At 47.9% G+C, this 20018-nt stretch overlaps 2 protein-coding genes across 9 annotated transcripts in view; both read left to right on the top strand.

Moving 5' to 3' along the window:
- TAF6L (TATA-box binding protein associated factor 6 like) overlaps nucleotides 1–20018 on the top strand; it is a 180559-nt gene that overhangs the window by 119123 nt on the left and 41418 nt on the right. The window lies entirely within an intron of this gene.
- On the top strand, nucleotides 269–19632 carry TTC9C (tetratricopeptide repeat domain 9C). 8 transcript variants are annotated; one of them, XM_077961334.1, is made up of 5 exons: nucleotides 569–1184; nucleotides 9231–9413; nucleotides 12219–12523; nucleotides 13921–14423; nucleotides 14613–14923. In XM_077961334.1, the coding sequence occupies exons 1-3, from the start codon at nucleotides 947–949 to the stop codon at nucleotides 12311–12313; spliced, it is 516 nt and encodes a 171-aa protein (XP_077817460.1). In that variant the 5' UTR covers nucleotides 569–946; the 3' UTR covers nucleotides 12314–12523; nucleotides 13921–14423; nucleotides 14613–14923.

Genomic DNA, 20018 nt, shown 5'->3' with positions numbered 1-20018 from the left:
CTTCTACCCAGCAACTGAGGCCTTGACCCCGCCCTTTTTCTCTTATTGGACAACTTGAATCGTCATTTGCCGTTCCGATTGGTCATCCATGATCGTCCGGATTTTTCCAATTGGCGAAGCTGCCAGGGGATTTTTTTTTTCCCCCCCCGCCCCGTTTGGTTCGTTGAGGAGGCGGGGTCGTTTCTGCGGGATTATTTTTCCGGAGCCTCTTCTGATTGGGCGATGTGGCGCAATGCTCGCCACCCTTTAAGATACCGCACTGTCCGCATTTCTGACGTGCTCCCGCCGGTAAACCGAAGCCTGGGAGAGTTCCAGGCTTGGGCATCTGCTGAGGGCGAGGAACTGGTCGCGGCGCTGGGTGGGCTTGCAGCTGTGACGCTTATGTGGACACCTCAGTCTCCCTTGGTGGTGGTTCATCTCGGTTTCCCAGTTTATATTACTGACGTCAACAGATAAATGATTGCTGAATAAAGAAGAGTTGGAATTGCTTCAAGCCTCCGGACTTTTAGCACTAGTCCCACCCACTCCCTTCTACTTCCAGGTCGGGGGGCGGGTCCGAAAGAAAGGCGGAAGCCAGTGTGCCCGGCGTTCTCACGCCCGTAACAATTTCTGAGTAGGGCGTCGCTTGAGTTTTTCGGAAAGTCTCCCATCGTCTCCCCCGCCCCCATCGTCTTTTTAGGAAGTCCCTTAATGTTTGGCTTCATTATTCCCACATCCCCTTCCTAACTACTTGCCTGCACTTCTGGAGAAAAAGACTGCAGAAAGGAGAGGTGGGGCTGTGAGTAGAAACAAGCAAACCGCAGGTCCCTGTTGGGGGACCCTCCAGGAAGAAGAGTAATTTCCTGCCTTCTTGAATTGGCTACTACAGTCAATTATTTTGTTCCCAACCCTAGAGCTTCAATTGCTCCTTCACTTAGCAATTTCCCAAGAACCCTGGGCGACAGTTATGGAGAAGCGTCTGCAGGAGGCTCAGCTGTACAAGGAGGAAGGGAACCAGCGCTACCGGGAAGGGAAGTACCGAGATGCTGTGAGTAGGTACCATCGAGCTCTGCTTCAGCTGCGGGGTCTGGATCCGAGTCTGCCCTCTCCATTACCTAATCTCGGACCTCAGGGCCCGGCCCTCACGCCTGAACAAGAAAACATACTGCATACCACCCAGACTGACTGCTACAACAATCTAGCTGGTAAGAACGGGGCTAAAGGGGGCTAGAGAGCATTAAGACAGGAACATGAACATCTGTGAACATTGGGGAAAAAAAACCGCTGACTTTTTTTAAACTGTCATCCATTTATTCTGCCATGAGTTAAAATAATCTGCCAATCTGTGGGGCTCTAATTAAGTTGCCATAGAGCAGGGCTTCTCCGACTTCACCTGGAGAGTTTGTTAAAACACAACTTCCTAGGCCCCATCCCCAGAGGTTCGATGGGTCTGACGTGGGGCCTACCAGTTTGCATTTCTTTCTTTCTTTTTTTTTTTGGAATGGAGTCTCGCTCGGTCGCCCAGGCTGGAGTGCACTGGCACGATCTGGGCTCACTGCAGCCTCCGCCTCCCGGGTTCAAGCAATTCTCCTGCCTCAGCCTCCCGAGTAGCTGGGACTACAGGCGCCCGCCACCACACCCAGCTATTTTTTTTTTTTTTTTTTTTTTGAGACGGATTTTCGCTCTTGTTGCCCAGGCTGGAGTGCAATGGCGTGATTTCGGCTCACCGAAACCTCTGCCTCCCGGGTTCAAGCGATTCTCCTGCCTCAGCTTCCCGAGTAGCTGGGATTACAGGCATGCGCCACCACACCTAATTTTTGTATTTTTAGTAGAGATGGGGTTTCATAATATTAATCAGGCTGGTCTTGAACTCCTGACCTCAGGTAATCCACGCGCTTCCACCTCCCAAAGTGCTGGGTTTACATGCGTGAGCCACCGTACCCAGCCCCAGTTTGCATTTCTAACAGCCTTCTGGGTATTGCTGATAGCTTTAGGGAATTTTGCAGGCTATAGGACAAAATTATACCTAAGGTCAGGCCATTGTTTATTTAAGGGACATTTAATATCTAAACCACCAGCTGAAGCAATGAACGTGTTTCACAAGTATTAAATGTCCCTTATTTTAATATTAAGTTTAAAGTAGGTCGTATAACTTTTCCTCATTTTTCTTTTTTTTCTTTTTTTTTTTTTGAGAAGGGTTTCCTTCTTGTTGCCCAAGCTGGGGTGCAATGGCACGATCTCAGCTCACTGCAACCTCCTCCTCCCGGATTCAAACGATTCTCCTGCCTCAGCCTCTGGAGTAGCTGGGATACAGGCGTGTGCCACCACGTCCGGCTAATTTTTTTTTTTTTTTTTTTTTTTTTTTTGAGACGGAGTCTCGCTCTGTCACCCAGGCTGCAGTGCAGTGGCCGGATCTCAGCTCACTGCAAGCTCCGCCTCCCGGATTCACGCCATTCTCCTGCCTCAGCCTCCCGAGTAGCTGGGACTACAGGCGCCCGCCACCTCGCCCGGCTAGTTTTTTGTATTTTTTAGTAGAGACGGGGTTTCACCGTGTTAGCCAGGATGGTCTCGATCTCCTGACGTCGTGATCCACCCGTCTCGGCCTCCCAAAGTGCTGGGATTACAGGCTTGAGCCACCGCGCCCGGCCCCGGCTAATTTTTTGTATTTTTATTAGAAATGGGGTTTCACCATGTTAGCCAACCATGTTAGCGAACCATGTTCAGACTCCTGACCTCAGGCGATTCGCTCACCTCGGCCTCCCAAAGTGCTGGAATTACAGGCATGAGCCACCGTACCCGGCCCAATAATTTTTATTTATTGAGTGCCTATAACATGTTGGGCAGTCATTTACAGATGTCTGCCATCTTCACAAAACTGCAAGGATTATCCCCATTTTACAGATGAGGAAATCAGATCATGTCACTGCCTAAAACACCCCATTGGCATCTCATCACACTTATGAGAAAATCCAAACTCACCTTGGTCCCAGCACCAACTAGCTCTTTTATTTTTTTTTTTTTTTTTGAGACTGAGTTTTGCTCTTGTTGACCAGGCTGGAGTGCAATGGCACCATCTTGGCTCCCCACAACCTCCGCCTCCCAGGTTCAAGCAATTCTCCTGCCTCAGCCTCCCGAGTAACTGGGATTACAGGCATATGGCACCACGCCCTGCTAATTTTGTATTTTTAGTAGCGATGGGGTTTCTCCATGTTGGTCACACTGGTCTGGAACTCCCAACCTCAGGTGATCCGCCCACCTCGGCCTCCCAAAGTGCTGGGATTACAGGCGTGAGCCACCACGCCTGGCCTTATTTATTATTATTATTATTATTATTTATTTTTTTGAGACAGTGTCGCACTCTGTTGCTCAGGCTGGAGTGCAGTGGTGTGATCTCGGCTCACTGCAAGCTCTGCTTTCTGAATTCAAGCGATTCTCCTGCCTCAGCCTCCCAAGTAGCTGGGATCATAGGCGCCTGCCACTACACCCGGCTAATTTTTGTATTTTTTTTTTTTTTTTTTTTGAGACAGAGTCTTGCTCTGTAGCCCGGGCTGGAGTGCAGTGGCCGGATCTCGGCTCACTGCAAGCTCCGCCTCCCGGGTTCACGCCATTCTCCTGCCTCAGCCTCCGGAGTAGCTGGGACTACAGGCGCCCGCCACCTCGCCCGGCTAGTTTTTTGTATTTTTAGTAGAGATGGGGTTTCACGGTGTTAGCCAGGATGGTCTCGATCTGACCCCGTGATCCGCCCGTCTCGGCCTCCCAAAGTGCTGGGATTACAGGCTTGAGCCACCGCGCCCGGCCAATTTTTGTATTTTTAGTAGAGACAGGGTTTTGCCAGTTGTCCAGGCTGGTCTCGAGCTCCTGACTTCAGGTGATCCACCCGCCTTGGCCTCCCAAAGTGTTGGGATTACGGGTGTGAGCCACCATGCCCTTCCTGAACTGGCCCTTTTTTTTTTTTTTTTTTTTTTTTTTGAGACGGAGTCTCGCTCTGCCGCCCAGGCTGGAGTGCAGTGGCCGGATCTCAGCTCACTGCAAGCTCCGCCTCCCGGGTTCACGCCATTCTCCTGCCTCAGCCTCCCGAGTAGTTGGGACTACAAGCGCCCGCCACCGCGCCCGGCTAGTTTTTTGTATTTTTTAGTAGAGACGGGGTTTCACCGTGTTAGCCAGGATGGTCTCGATCTCCTGACCTCGTGATCCGCCCGTCTCGGCCTCCCAAAGTGCTGGGATTACAGGCTTGAGCCACCGCGCCCGGCCGAACTGGCTCTTTTATACACTTAATGCCCAAAGTACATTTCCACCTTCACGTTTTGTAGGCTGTCTTTCCAGCTAGAATGCCCTGTCCCTTGAATGACACTTATCCAGATTTGGACTCAAAAGTTGCTTCCTTAGAGAAGCCTTCTGTCGGCTGGGCGTGGTGGCTCATGCCTGTAATCCCAGCACTTTGGGAGGCTGGGGTAGGTGAATGACGAGGTCAGGAGATCAAGACCATCCTGGACAACACGGTGAAACCGCGTCTCTACTAAAAATACAAAAATTAGCTGGGCATGGTGGCACGTGCCTGTAATCCCAGCTACTCAGGAGGCTGAGGCAGGAGAATCGCTTGAACCAGGGGAGTCGGTGGTTGCAGTGAGCCGAGATCGTGCCCTCCAGCCTGGCAACACAGTGAGACTCCGTCTCAAAAAAAAAAAAACAAAAAAAACAGAAGCCTTCTGAGTTGGGCGCAGGGCACAGTGGCTCACGTCTGGAATCCCAACACCTTGGTAGGCCAAGGAGTTCAAGACCAGCCTGGGAAACGTGGCGCAACCCTGTCTCTACAAAAAGTCACAAAAATTAGCCAGGCTTGGTTATGCGTACTGGGGTAGTCCCAGCTGTTCTGGAGACTGAGGTGGGCCAACGTCTTGAGCATGGGAGGTCTAGGCTGCAGTGAGCCAAGATTGGGCCACTGCCCTCCAACCTGGGCGACACAGCAAGCAAGACTCTGTCCCCCACATTCCTCCCACCAAAACATCTTCCATAAGCAAACAGCACTCTGACTTCATTCATTCTCTGTCCCAGCGTAGTTTTATTTTTCTTAAAGCAATTCTTTTTTTTTTTTCCAGACCGAGTCTCGCTCTGTCACCCAGGCTGGAGTCAGTGGTGTGATTCTGGCTCACTGCAAGCTCTGCCTTCCAGTTTCACACCATTCCCTTGCCTCAGCCTCCCGAGTAGCTGGGACTACAGGCACCCGCCACCACGCCCCGCTACTTTTTTGTATTTTAAGTAGAGACGGGGTTTCACCATTAGCCAGGATGGTCTCGCTCTCCTGACCTCATGAGCCTTGGCCTCCAAAGTGCTGGCATTACAGGTGTGAGCCACTGTGCCCAGCCTCTTAAAGCACTTTTAAAACTTAATTTACGGCCGGGCGCGGTGGCTCAAGCCTGTAATCCCAGCACTTTGGGAGGCCGAGGCGGGTGGATCACGAGGTCAGGAGATCGAGACCATCCTGGCTAACATGGTGAAACCCCGTCTCTACTAAAAATACAAAAAAAAAACTAGCCGGGCGTGGTGGCGGGCGCCTGTAGTCCCAGCTACTCGGAGGCTGAGGCAGGAGAATGGCGTGAACCTGGGAGGCGGAGCTTGCAGTGGGCCGAGATCGCGCCACTGCACTCCAGTCTGGGTGACACAGTGTGAGACTCCGTCTCAAAAAAAAAAACAAAAAACAAAAAACTTAATTTACTTGTGCCGGGTGTGGTGGCTCACGCCTGTAATCCCAGCACTTTGGGAGGCCATGACGGCCAGATCACAAGGTCAGGAGATGGAGACCATCCTGGCTAACATGGTGAAACCCCGTCTCTACTAAAAATATTTTTGCCGGGCACGGTGGCTCACGCCTGTAATCCCAGCACTTTGGGAGGCCGAGACGGGCAGATCACAAGGTCAGGAGATCGAGACCATCCTGGCTAACACGGTGAAACCCTGTCTCTACTAAAAAATACAAAAAACTAGCCGGGCGAGGTGGCGGGCGCCTATTGTCCCAGCTACTCGGGAGGCTGAGGCAGGAGAATGGCGTAAACCCAGGAGGCGGAGCTTGCAGTGAGCTGAGATCCGGCCACTGCACTCCAGCCTGGGTGACAGAGCGAGACTCCGTCTCAAAAAAAAAAAAAAAAAAAAAAAAAAAAATTTTTTTAAATTAGCTGGTTGTGTTGGTGGGTGCCTGTAGTCCCAGCTACTTGAGAAGCTGAGGCAGGAGAATTGTTTGAACCTAGGAGGTGGAGGTTGCAGTGAGTCAAGGTCGCGCCAGTGCACTCCAGCCTGGGTAACAGAGGGAGACTCTGTCTAAAAACAAACAAATTCATTTACTTGTTTCTTGTGTATTCCTCCACTTTTTCTTTTTCTTTTTTTTTTTTTTTTTGAGATAGAGTTTCACTCTGTCAACCAGGCTAGAGTGCAGTGGCATGATCTTGGCTCATTGCAACCTCCGCCTGCCAGGTTCAAGCGATTCTCCTGCCTCAGCCTTCCAAGTAGCTGGGATTACAGGCGCCCGCCACCAAACCCAGCTAATTTCTTTGTATTTTTAGTAGAGATGGGGTTTCACCATGTTGGCCAGGCTGGTTTCGAACTCCTGACCTCAAGTGATCAACCTGCCTCAGCCTCCCAAAGTACTGGGATTACAGGCATGAGCCACTGCACCTGGCCTCAACCTCTTTAATCATCAAGATAACTGCCTTGCTCCTCTTATTCTCTGCTTCTAGCTCAGTGCCTGGCACATGGTCAGTGCACAAGAACTGGTTGTTGAATTAATGAGCAAGGGTGATAGATTGGTTGACCTCTGGGGAAATAGCTAAGTATAAACCATATGACCACTTGGTGGGGGTGTTGTAGAAGGGATACAGACATCAGCACAGGCCCTTTAATGTGCTCAGCAGTGCTGATTCTTGGTCTTTCTCAGCACTGTGATTTCATAATACTATGTTTAATTCCCACAGTTGTGAAATAGGGAATGTGTTTCCCTTCTTAATCATCAAAAGGCAGAACATTGACCTGAATTGGCTTCTCCGCAGGTTTGTATTTCAAGGTCCCATTAAGTCATCCAAGAGAATAGTGAAGTTATATACTGGATTGTTACTGAGAATCATGATTTTGGAGTTAGAGAACGCTTCATTCAAATTTCATATTCATTCCACCTAGAAGCTATAAGATCTCGGACAAGTTACTTCTCTGAGTCTTGATTTCTTCATCCACTAAATGAAGATAGTAACACCTATGTAATTGTGTAGATGCGAAGATTAAACAAGACAGTGTATATCAAGCACATAGCACAGTGCTTGCCATTTCCTCACACAATTAATGGCAACCATTATTAACAAAGCTGCAGTACAAGAACTGTGGTGAAATGGGGGATACAGAACATAGAGCCTTGGGTAGAAGAGATACAATGAAGATAAATTTGTTTTTTAAAAAATTGTAATTTATCTAATTTTTTTTTTTTTCTTTTTAAGATGGAGTCTCGCTCTTTAGCCCAGGCTGGAGTGCAGTGGTACAATCTCGGCTCACTGCATTCTAATTTCATATAAAAAGTTAATGGGGCCAGGCACGGTGGCTCATGCCTGTAATCCCAGCACTTTGGGAGGCCGAGGCAGGCGGATCACAAGGTCAGGAGTTGGAGACCAGCCTGACCAACATGGTGAAATCCCGTCTCTACTAAAAACACGAAAATTAGCCAGGCATGGTGGTGAGCGCCTATAATCATACTTACTCAGGAGGGTGAAGCAGAAGAATCTCTTGAACCCGGGAGGCAGAGGTTACAGTGAGCCAAGATCACGCTTCTGCACTCCAGCCTGGGCGACAGAGCGACACTCCATCTCAAAAAATAGTAATAATAATGGGAGGCTGGGCAGGGTGGCTCACGTCTATAATCCCAGCACTTTGGGAGGCTGAGACGAGTGAATCACCTGAGGTCAGGAGTTCAAGACCAGCCTGGCCAACATGGCGAAATCCCATCTCTACAAAAATACAAAAATTAGCTGGGCATGGTGGTGTGTGCCTATAATCCCAGCTACTTGAAAGCTGAGGCGGGAGAATTGCTTGAATCTGGGAGGCAGAGTTGCAGTGAGCTGAGATCGTGCCATTGCACTCCAGCCTGGGCGACAGAGCGAGGCTCCGTCTCAAAAAAAAAAAAAAATAGGGTCTCAGCTGGGCATAGTGGCTCACGCCTGTAATCCCAGTACTTTGGGAGGCCAAGGTGGGCTGATCCCTTGAGGTCAGGAGTTCGAGAACAGCCTGGCCAACATGGTGAAACCTCATCTGTACTAAAAACACAAAAATTAGCTGGATATGTTGGCACATGTCTGTAATCCCAGCTACTCGGGAGGCTGAGGCAGAAGACTTGGTTGAACCTGGGAGGTGGAGGTTGCAGATCACGCCACTGCACTCCAGCCTGGCTGATGAGTGAGACTCTGTCTTAAAAAAATAACAATAAAGAATACATTTGTTATCCGGGATACACTTGTTATAACACTGCAGTGAATACCCTGCCAAAAAAAGGGGGCAGGGGAAGGTCTCACTATGTTGCCCAGGCTGCCCAGGCTGGTCTTGAACCCCTGGGCTCAAGCGAGTCTCCTACCTTAGTCTCCCAAAGTGCTAGGATTACAGGCATGAGCCACCATGCTCAGCCCAGAGTTTTCAATAAATTTTAAAGTATGTTGTTATCAGCTTTATAGCCAGGTCTAACTCAGTACTAAATGTGTAGCAGAAAATCAGTAAATATTGAAGTAGATTACAAGATAATGTGAAGTTTTGTTTTTTTTTTTTTTTGAGATGAAGTTTCACTCTTGTTCCCTTGGCTGGAGTGCAATGGCACAATCTCGGCTCACCGAAACCTCCGTCTCCCAGGTCCAAGCGATTGTCCTGCCTCACCCTCCCGAGTAGCTGGACAGGCATGCGCCACCACACCTGGCTAATTTTTATTTTCAGTAGAGATGGGGTTTCTCCATGTTGGTCAGGCTGATCTTGAACTCCCGACCTCAGATGATCTGTCCGCCTTGGCCTCCCAAAGTGCTGGGATTACAGTCATGAGCCCCTGCACCGGGCTGATATGTGAAGCTTTTATTCACTGCTGCATCCCCAGTGTGTAGAAGAGTGTCTGGCATATGGGAGACACTTTAGCATTTGTTGACTGAATGTTACCACCCTGTTTGGTACTGCCTTGAGCTGGCCAGTGGAACCTGGTGTAACGAACCCTCCTCCCTCTTCTCTCTTTTCATTTGGCCCATTAGCCTGTCTCCTTCAGATGGAGCCTGTGAACTACGAACGAGTGAGAGAATATAGTCAGAAAGTCCTGGAACGACAGCCTGATAATGCCAAGGCCTTGTATCGGGCTGGAGTGGCCTTTTTCCATCTGCAGGACTATGACCAGGCCCGCCACTACCTCCTGGCTGCAGTCAATAGGCAGCCTAAAGGTAAGGGAGAAGGGCTTTGAAATGGTAAAGACAAAATTGTCTTGCTAGGGTGGATCTGTGGAAAGGGGATTTTATTTTACTTTGCCAATGTATTATTTTCAATAAGTAATACATTCACATGGTTGAGAATTCAAACTGAAAAAGTATACGATGAACAGACCTTTTTCTACTCTTATGTTCTTGTCTCCACAGAAAAGCAGTATTATTGGTTTCATGTGTAGGGGGTTGATGCTTAATCAGGCACACACAATATATATGTCGGTATGTCTGTTTCATATATATATGTATGCCTATTTTAATATACATCAATGTGCTTTTATTTATAAGTACATATTTAGGCAGGCTGGGCGGGGTGGCTCACGTCTGTTATCTCAGCACTTGGGGAGGCCAAGGTAGGTGGATCACCTGAGGTCAGGAGTTCGAGACCAGCCTGACCAACATGGAGAAACCCCGTCTCTACTAAAAATACAAAATTAGCTGGGTGTGGTGGCGCATGCCTGTAATCCCAGCTACTTGGGAGGCTGAGGCAGGAGAATTGCTTGAACCCGGGAGGCAGATGTTGTGGTGAGCCGAGATCCTGGGCAACAAGAATGAGACTCTGTCTCAAAAAAAAAAACAGTCTTATTTGTCGGGGCTGGGTACCGTGGTTTACGCCTGTAATCCTAGCACTTTGGGAGGCCCAGGCAGGCAGATCACCTGAGGTCAGGATTTCAAGACCGGCCTGGCCAACATGGCGAAACCCATCTCTACTTAAAAAAAAATAAAAAAATAAAATAAATAAATAAATAAAAATACAAAAATTAGCCTGCATGGCCAGACGCAGTGCTCACACCTGTAATCCCAGCCCTTTGGGAGGCCGAGGCGGGCAAATCACGAGGTTAGATCGAGACTATCCTGGCTAACATGGTGAAACCCCGTCTCTACTAAAAATACAAAAAATTAGCCGGGCGTGGTGGTGGGCGCCTATAGTCCCAGCTACTTGGGAGGCTGAGGCAGGAGAATGGTGTGAACCCGGGAGGCGGAGCTTGCAGTGAGCCGACTTCCTGCCAGTGCACTCCAGCCTGGATGACAGAGGGCGACTCCATCTCAAAAAAAAAAAAACACAAAAAAAACCAGTGTTGTTTTTCAAGTTCTGTTCCTGGTCTTTAAGAGTAATTGGACGCCAGGCATGGTGGCTCACGCTTGTAATCCCAGCACTTTGGGACCCCAAGGTGGGCGGATAGTGTGAGGCCAGGAGTTCGAGACCATCCTGGCTAACATGATGAAACCCTGTCTCTAGTAAAAATACAAAAAATTGGCCGGGCGCGGTGGCTCAAGCCTGTAATCCCAGCACTTTGGGAGGCCGAGACGGGCGGATCACGAGGTCAGGAGATCGAGACCATCCTGGCTAACACGGTGAAACCCCGTCTCTACTAAAAAAATACAAAAAACTAGCCGGGCGTGGTGGCGGCGCCTGTAGTCCCAGCTACTCGGGAGGCTGAGGCAGGAGAATGGCGTGAACCCGGGAGGCGGAGCTTGCAGTGAGCTGGGATCCGGCCACTGCACTCCAGCCTGGGCGGCAGAGCGAGACTCCGTCTCCAAAAAAAAAAAAAAATACAAAAAATTAACCGGGCGTGGTGGCAGGTGCCTGTAGTCCCAGCTACTTGGGAGGCTGAGGCAGGAGAATGGCATGAACCCAGAAGGCGGAGCTTGCAGTGAGCTGAGATAACACCACTGCACTCCAGCCTGGGTGACAGAGGGAGACTCCATCTCAAAAAAAAAATAAAAAAAACCACACACACACACACACACAATAACAACAAAACCAGTGATTGGAATAGGATGTGTGAATGCCAACAGATCCACCACTTTTATCCGTTAGCTCAGCTAACCCCAGGTGTGACCTAGAAAAAGGGCAGTCCTGCTGAGAGAGAATTTGGGACTTTGTTTCCAAGGCAAAAAGGATATTTTGAAGCAGATGAGAGACTCATTCCTGTGTTGGTTGGTTGAGCACTGAAAATTGTCTCCTTTTTGCATTCTGGCTTACAATAGCCACAGGATACTAGTAGCAGAGTCCCCAAATGTATAGCAGTGCAGTAAAATCTCACTAATCTAAATGAATGAGAAAGGCATTAATTATGAATTAATAAAGATATAAAATATAAGCCATTTGTTCATGTTTCTCACCTTCAAGTACATAAATTAACCTGCCATCTTTACGAATGGTATCTTTAGAGGCTCTATTTTAATAATTGCTTCATCAGTCTTGCTTTTATTATGAAATTAGCAACCAGTGGCCAGGCGTGGTGACTCACACCTGTAATCCCAGCACTTTGGGAGGCCAGGGTGGGTGGATTACGAGGTTAGGAGTTCCAGACCAGCCTGGCCAACATGGTGGAACCCCGTCTCTACTAAAAATACAAAAGTTAGCCGGGCATGGTGGCGCACACCTGTAGTCTCAGCTATTCGGGAGGCTGAGGCAGGAGAATCGGTTGAACCCAGAAGGTGGAGGTTGCAGTAAGTGGAGATCGCGTGCCACTGCACTCCAGCCTGGGTGACAGAGTGAGACTCTGTCTCAAAAATAAATAAATAAATAAATAAATAAATAAATAAATATTAACAACCAGTCCAGCCCGGGACACAGATTGTTTTTTCAATTCCAAATGTTATTAATTAAAGAGATTTACTGTTGCATAGAATGGTTGCGATATATTCAGATCTTGGAGAGATTTAAAAATGGGAGCATGTTAACATTGTTTCTTGCCACAGGTATGATTATGGTCTTAACTGACTCTGTTTCTAATTGCTTCTCCATCATCTTCCAAGATGCCAACGTCCGGCGGTACCTCCAGCTGACACAGTCAGAACTCAGCAGCTACCATAGAAAAGAGAAGCAGCTCTACCTGGGCATGTTTGGTTAACAAAGAAGAAAGATGCTCCTCCAGTTGAACTTAGGTGGACCATTAAACATGCATGAAGGAGAAACCTGACCCTCAGCAAGATAAATTAACCCTATACCTCTGACCCAGGTGGATTTTTGTTTCCAGTTCTGCACAAACTTTACTACTTAGACAGTTTGAGTCTTTTTCTGTCTATGCTGTTTATTTCTATAGCGTTCAATACATGTTATTGTTGGGGATATTTGCCTTGAGAAATATAATCAGAAAATATTCATCAGCTGTGGGTGGAATTAATCGTATCTCTGGCATAGATTTTTCATGACAGTGTTGTTAAATGTACTTATATACAGAGGCGATGGCTTGCAGAGGATGACATAGTAAGGATAGGCAGAAAGAAGTGTCTTCCTTTATTTTTTCAGAAGCCCAAAGCAAAATGGGAAATATGGCCGGGCACTGTGGCTCATGCCTGTAATCCCAGCACATTGGGAGGCCGAGGCAGGCAAATCACGAGGTCAGGAGATGGAGAACATCCTAGCTAACACGGTGAAACCCCATCTCTACTAAAAATACAAAAAATTAGCCGGGCATGGTGGCGGGCGCCTGTAGTCCCAGCTACTCAGGAGGCTGAGGCAGGAGAATGGCATGAACCCAGGAGGCGGAGCTTGCAGTGAGCCGAGATCGCACCATTGCACTCCAGCCTGGGTGACAGAGCAAGACTCCGTCTCAAAAAAAAAAAAAAAAAAGATGCAAAGATTAGCTGGACCTGGTGGTGGTCACCTGTAGTCCCAGCTATTCTGGAGGCTGAGGTGGGAGGATTGCTTGAGTCTGGGGGACAAAGGTTGCAGTGAACCAAGATTCTGACAGCACTCCAGCCTGGGCGACAGAGTGACATGTCTCAATAAATAGCCCAAATGTATTAAAGTAACTTTTTGTTGTTTGAGACAGTCTCACTCTGTCGCCCAGGCTGGAGTACAGTGCCATCTTGGCTCACTGCAGCCTCTGCCTGTTCCCAGGTTCAAGTGATTCTCGTGTCTGAGCCACCCAAGCAGCTGGGATTACAGGCATGTGCCTCCATGCCTGGCTAATTTTTTTGTATTTCCTTTTTAGTAGAGACATAGTTTTGCCATGTTGGCCAGGCTGGTCTTGAACTCCTGGCCTCAAATGATCCGCCCACCTCGGGCTCCCAAAATGCTGGGATTACAGGTGTGAGCCACTATACCCGGCCAAAAGTAACCATTTTGTTTAAACTAATTTTTTTTTCTTTTCATTGTTTTTTTTTTGAGATGGAGTTTCGCACTTGTTGCCCAGACTGGAGTGCAGTGGCGCGATCTCGGCTCACTGCAACCCCTGCCTCCCGGGTTCAAGCGATTCTCCTGCCTCAGCTGCCCAAGTAGCTGGGATGGATGACAAGCGGCCGCCACCACGCTCAGCTAAATTTTTGTATTTTTAGTAGAGATGGGGTTTCGCCATGTTGGCCAGGCTTGTCGCGAACTCCTGACCTCAGGTGATCCACCCGCCTCGGCCTCCCAAAGTGCTGGGATTATAGGCGTGAGCCACCGCGCCCGGCTTTTCTTTTTCTTTTAATGTTATGTTCCAGTAAGCAGAGATCACATTCCACTGTACTCTAGTCTGGGCAACAAGAGCAAAACTCCATCTCAAACAAAAAATAAAAAAAGAGAAACAGTGAGTAAGGGCTTTTCTTGCTTAGTGCCTTTTAAGCACCTGATAGAACTCTCTGGAAACTGTGTTGGACTTGGAGGCAGGTTGCAGTATGGTGCAGTCCTGGCTCAGTAGGAGGTTCCATCAACCAGGAGCCCCTTTGTGATTTTGTTTCTGTTTTTTCATGGTGGATAATGTCTATGATGTGGGCACCACATAGATGAGACTATATAGCACGGCCTCTACCTTTATAAGTGGTGGCAATAAGCATGTGATTAACCATCATATAACCACAGAGCAAACAGATTTCAGGGAAAAAAAATTCACTTTAGTCCTTTATCAGTAACACCCCCTTTCTCAATGGGCTAGACTTCTCTTTGTTCTTCCCTATACCTTTAAATAATACAACCATCAGCTTACAAGAAAAACTTACTAAAGTTCAACGACAGGAGAGGAATGGTGGCTCACCCTTGTAATCCCAGCAATTTGGGAGGCCGAGGTGGGTGGATCACCTGAGGTCAGGAGTTTGAGACTGGCCTGACTGACATGATGAAACCCCCATCTCTACTAAAGAAAAATACAGTATTAGCCAGGTGTAGTGGCACATGCCTGTAACCCCAGCTACTCAGGAGGCTGAGGCAGGAGAATCATTTGAGCCCAGGAGGTGGAGGTTGCAGTGAGCCGAGGTCATGCCATTACACTCCAGCCTGGTCAACCAGAGCGAAACTCTGTCTCAGTCAATCAATCAGTAAAGCCCAAGGACAGAACAAACAAGTAAAATATCTTATCCCTCTTCCCAGCTGCTTAAATTGCTAGGCCTGGGTTTATTGACAAAACATCGTCAGGATTGCATGTTTTATTTGCTTTACAATGGTTTTGTGTTCTCGTTTCCTTTTTATTTCAAAGACTTAATGTTACAGTAAGCTATCTTCTGCATCAATGAGAAAAAATAAAACTGATATTTAAAATGCATTTTAGAAACTTGTTGCACTAATCCTTTTATTAGCGCTGCTAAGAGATAGCACAGGGTCAGGCTTACATTTGTGTTTTTATTGAGAAGCCCAGCTCCTAATGAAAATCTTCATGAACAGGGAATGACAAAGGCAGTCTGATGCAGGTCTTGAGGACAACCTCAAGGTCCCGAGGGAACCAGCCAGAGAGTGCCTCAATCTCTGTATTCAGAAGTTTGTGGAAGGAGAGGCTGCTCACTTTATCAATCCTTGTTTCCACACAGGAGTTGAAGATTTTGAATGAAGAAAAAACATTCATGGTGCATGAGAAGGATTATACACCTTGGCACATGAGGGACGGTGTTTCCCAAACTCATACCCACCACCTTCACAATGTTGCCAGAACCACTGCCTGTACTAATATATGGATATGTGTGGAAATACATATATATATGTATGTATTTACATATATATGTGTGTGTGCGCATATATATATATATATATATTTTTTTTTTTTTTAAATTTTTAACACAATCTGGCTCTGTCGCCCAGGCTGGAGTGCAATAGCATGATCTCGGCTCACTGCAACCCCCACATCCCAGGTTCAAGAAATTCTCCTGCCTCAGCCTTCCAAGTAGTGGGATTACAGGCATACACCACCATGCCAGGCTAATTTTTTTTGTATTTTTAGTAGATACGGGGTTTCACCATGTTGGTCAGGCTGGTTTCAAACTCCTGACCTCAGGTGATCTACCCACCTCGGTCTCCCAAAGTGCTGGGATTATAGGCGTGAGCCACGAAGCCCAGGCTGTTTTTTTTTTTTTTTTTTTGAGACGGAGTCTCGTTCTGTTGCCAGGCTAGAGTGCAGTGGTGCAATCTCAGCTCACTGCAACCTCTGCCTCCTGGATTCAAGAGATTCTCCTGTGTCAGCCTCCCAAGTAGCTGGGACTACAGGTACCCACCACCATGTCCGTCTAATTTTTTTATTTTTAGTAGAGATGAGGTTTCACCATCTTGGCCAGGCTAGTCTTGAACTCCTGACCTTGTGATCCACCTGCCTTGGCCTCTCAAAGTGCTGGGATTACAGGTGAGAGCCACCGTGCCTGGCCTGTTTTTTTGTGTGTGTGTATTTTTTTGTTTTTTTTTGAGATGGAGTCTCGCTATGTTCCCCAGGCTGGAATGCAGTGGCGCAATCTTGGCTCGCTACAACCTCTGCCTCCCGGGTTCAAGCAATTCTCCTGCCTCAGCCCCCAAGCAAGTAGATGGGACCGCAGGTGTGTGTACGCCACCACGCCTGGCTAATTTTTGTATTTTTAGTAGAGACAGGGTTTCACCATCTTCGCCAGGCTAGTCTTGAATTCCTGACCTCCCAGTAATCTGCCGGCCTTGGCCTCCCAGAGTGCTGGAATTACAGGTGTGAGGTACCATTCCTGGCCTCAAGCGGAGGTTTGATAAACAACTGCCAAAAGGAGGATTCAGTGTTAGACTAGAAATTAGATGAGCTGATCCCCAGGAGCCTATGGTTCCTTAAATCCATGAATGGGAGCATTAAGACCGGTGGAAATGAGAAAGAATTCATTGATCACATCTCTACAAATTGGCATAAACTGTTCCTAGCATTCAGCAGATAAACTAAGGCCACAGGCTGGGAACGGTGGCTTATGCCTGTAATCCCAGCCCCCACTGCAATCCAGCTTGGATGACAGAGGGAGACTCTGTCTAAAAAAAAACTTCAACTAAAAAAAATAATAACAGGCCGGGTGCAGTGGCTCAAGCCTGTAATCCCAGCACTTTGGAAGGCCGAGACGGGCGGATCACGAGGTCAGGAGATCGAGACCATCCTGGCTAACACGGTGAAACCCCGTCTCTACTAAAAAAATACAAAAAACTAGCTGGGCGTGGTGGAGGGCGCCTGTAGTCCCAGCTACTTGGGAAGCTGAGGCAGGAGAATGGCGTGAACCCGGGAGGCGGAGCTTGCAGTGAGTTGAGATCCGGCCACTGCACTCCAGTCTGGGCGACAGAGCGAGACTGTCTCATAAAAAAAAAATAATAATAATAAATGAGGCCGGGCCTGGTGGCTCACCCTTGTAATCCCAGCACTTTGGGAGGCCGAGGCGGGGCTGATCACCTGAGGTCAGGAGTTCGAGACCAGCCTGACCAACATGGAGAAAGCCTGTCTCTACTAAAAATACAAAAAAAATTAGCGGGGCGTGGTGGCACAGCCTGTAATTCCAGCTATTAGGGAGGCTGAGGTAGGAGAATCGCTTGAACCCAAGAGGTGGAGGTTGCAGTGAGCTGAGATTGCGCTGAGCCAAGATCGTGCCATTGTACTCCAGCCTGGGCAACAAGACTGAAACTCCGTCAAAAAATAACAACAATAATGAGACCACAGTGGCTGTAACTGTGATAGCTGCTGCTTTACAAATCTTGCAGGCTGGGCATGATGGCTCATGCCTGAATCCCAGCACTTTGGGAGGCCAAAGAAGTCGTGATAGTACCACTGCACTCCAGCCTCGGCAACAGGGAGACCTTGTCTCAAAAATAAATAAATAAATAAAAATATTGCAAATACCTGACTGCCACCTGCAAGAAAGCATGCACTTTATGCTGGATATTGAAAGCAAATGCTTGCGCCTCAGGAGAATCTCACCAGGAACAGAGCCTCTTTAGCTAAGTAGTGCATGTGACCACAACTGTCTACACATATAGACCCTTTATTATGCTTTGATTTTAAGAAATGATGTTCTGAGACAACCAGTTTTTTTTTTTCCTGCTTTGTGTTTCTGTTGAAATCGAGATATACAGACTGTAAAATCCACCCTTTTAAGGGTAACTGATTCATAAAGGCATTTTGATTTGATATTTACTCTAGGGAAGACTTGAAAAGGTGTTCCACCCAGCTAGAATAGCTTTTATTGTATTTATTTATATCTTGCCTTGTTTCATCAAGGAATTAAAGCAGTAAGGTGGCCAGGCGCAGTAGCTCAAGCCTGTAATCCCAGCACTTTGGGAGGCCGAGACGGGCAGATCACAAGGTCAGGAGATCGAGACCATCCTGGCTAACATGGTGAAACCCCGTCTCTACTAAAAAATACAAAAAACTAGCCGGGCGAGGTGGCGGGCGCCTGTAGTCCCAGCTACTCCGGAGGCTGAGGCAGGAGAATGGCGTGAACCCGGGAGGCGGAGCTTGCAGTGAGCTGAAATCCGGCCACTGCACTCCAGCCTGGGTGACAGAGCGAAACTCCGTCTCAAAAAAAAAAAAAAAAAAAAAAGCAGTAAGGTACTTGCATAAATAAAATTAGAAGCCATTTGAAAGATAAGCTAGAAGGTTACTTCAACACAAAGAATGTGAAAGAACGTAGAATTCACTGAGCAGAAAAATGTTAACCATCTTTTGCTTCTCATATGTCCTAGTTAAGGAGCTTTCTTGGCCGGGCGCGGTGGCTCAAGCCTGTAATCCCAGCACTTTGGGAGGCCGAGGCGGGCGGATCACGAGGTCAGGAGATCGAGACCATCCTGGCTAACACGGTGAAACCCCGTCTCTACTAAAAATACAAAAAACTAGCCGGGCGCGGTGGCGGGCGCCTGTAGTCCCAGCTACTCGGAGGCTGAGGCGGGAGAATGGCGTGCGGAGCTTGCAGTGAGCTGAGATCCGGCCACTGCACTCCAGCCTGGGTGACAGAGCAAGACTCCGTCTCAAAAAAAAAAAAAAAAAAAAAAAAGGAGCTTTCTTTAGCCACATCACTGCTCACCTTTCTCTCCTTCCTGTAACTCAAAAATAGTCACTTGCTGGTAAGGGTTCACAGTGCTGAATATGACACCGACTCAAAAAGAAAGAAAATTCAGAATATTTACTTGTTATTTTCCCCCTTTTCCTTTTTTTTTGAGATGGAGTCTCGCAATGTCGCCTGGGGTTAGAGTGCAATGGTGCGATCTTGGCTCACTGCAACCTCTGCCTCCCGGGTTCAAGCAATTCTCCTGCCTCAGCCTCCCGAGTAGCTGAGATTACAGGCGCCCACCACCACGCCCAGCTAATTTTTTGTAAAGATGGCGTTTCACTATGTTGACCAGGTTGGTCTCGAACTCCTGACCTCGTTGATCCGCCTGCCTCAGGCTCCCAAAATGCTGGGAGTACAGGCGTAAGCCACCGCGCCCGGCCTATTTCTGTTTTCCTTCCTGCTTTATTTACACTCACGTCCTTATGTACCAAGGAAAGGCTTGTAGGGAAACCTCTAGACCCTCATACAGCACAGGTGGGGCCAGACTCCTCACATATTCCTAGAGCTCTTTTTTGCCCCCATCCAATGATGGCACCCCAAACTGCCATTTCTTTGCTATCTCCACTGTCAGTAACCACCCGCGTGACCTTAGGTGAGTAACCTAAACCTCCCTAGACTGTTGTCGTCACACTTTTCAAGTGAGGGAGTTGGACTCCATGAACTGTAAGATCCTCTCATCCTGAGTTTCTTACTTTAGGTTTTGCAAGCACCCATCATTGTGACAGCACCTCAGACCCTCAACCTCCCGCCAATAGTCAGCCACCACGGGCCTTAGTGTTGCCTGCCTTTCAGTGTCTCATCTTCGGAGAATTCAATTCATATCTACAACTTGCAGGCACAAGTTTCAAATCATCAATACAGTACCCATTGTATCAACAAAAGGTCTTTCGGTGGGGAAAGCAGAGGTAACAAGGGAACAAAGCCAAATATGCAAAAGGACAAAAAAAGAAAACAACTTATGGTTCTTGGTTAACTATGTTCAACTATTTATTAATTATTTTATAGTGACGGGAGGCCTCACTATGTTGCCCAGGCTAATCTGTAACTCCTAGCCACAAGGGATCCCTCACTTCGGCCTCCCAAAGTGCTGGGAGAATAGGCATGAGCCACCGCAACAGCCCTTCAAACATGTTTTTTTTTTTTCACTGCAACCTCTGCCTCCTGGGTTCAAGCAATTCTCCTACCTCAGCCTCCTGAGTAGCTGGGATTACAGGCACCTGCCACCAAGCCTGGATAATTTTTCTTTTATTTTTGAGACGGAGTTTCGGTCTTGTCGCCCAGGCTGAAGTGCAGTGGCGCAATCTCGGCTCACTGCAACCTCCACTTCCCAGGTTCAAA

The sequence above is a fragment of the Macaca mulatta genome, chromosome 14, assembly GCF_049350105.2.
Source record: "Macaca mulatta isolate MMU2019108-1 chromosome 14, T2T-MMU8v2.0, whole genome shotgun sequence".
In the NCBI taxonomy this organism is placed as follows: Eukaryota; Metazoa; Chordata; class Mammalia; order Primates; family Cercopithecidae; genus Macaca; species Macaca mulatta.
The sequence above is the reverse complement of the archived record's forward strand: the minus strand, read 5'-3'. Positions and strand labels throughout refer to the sequence as shown.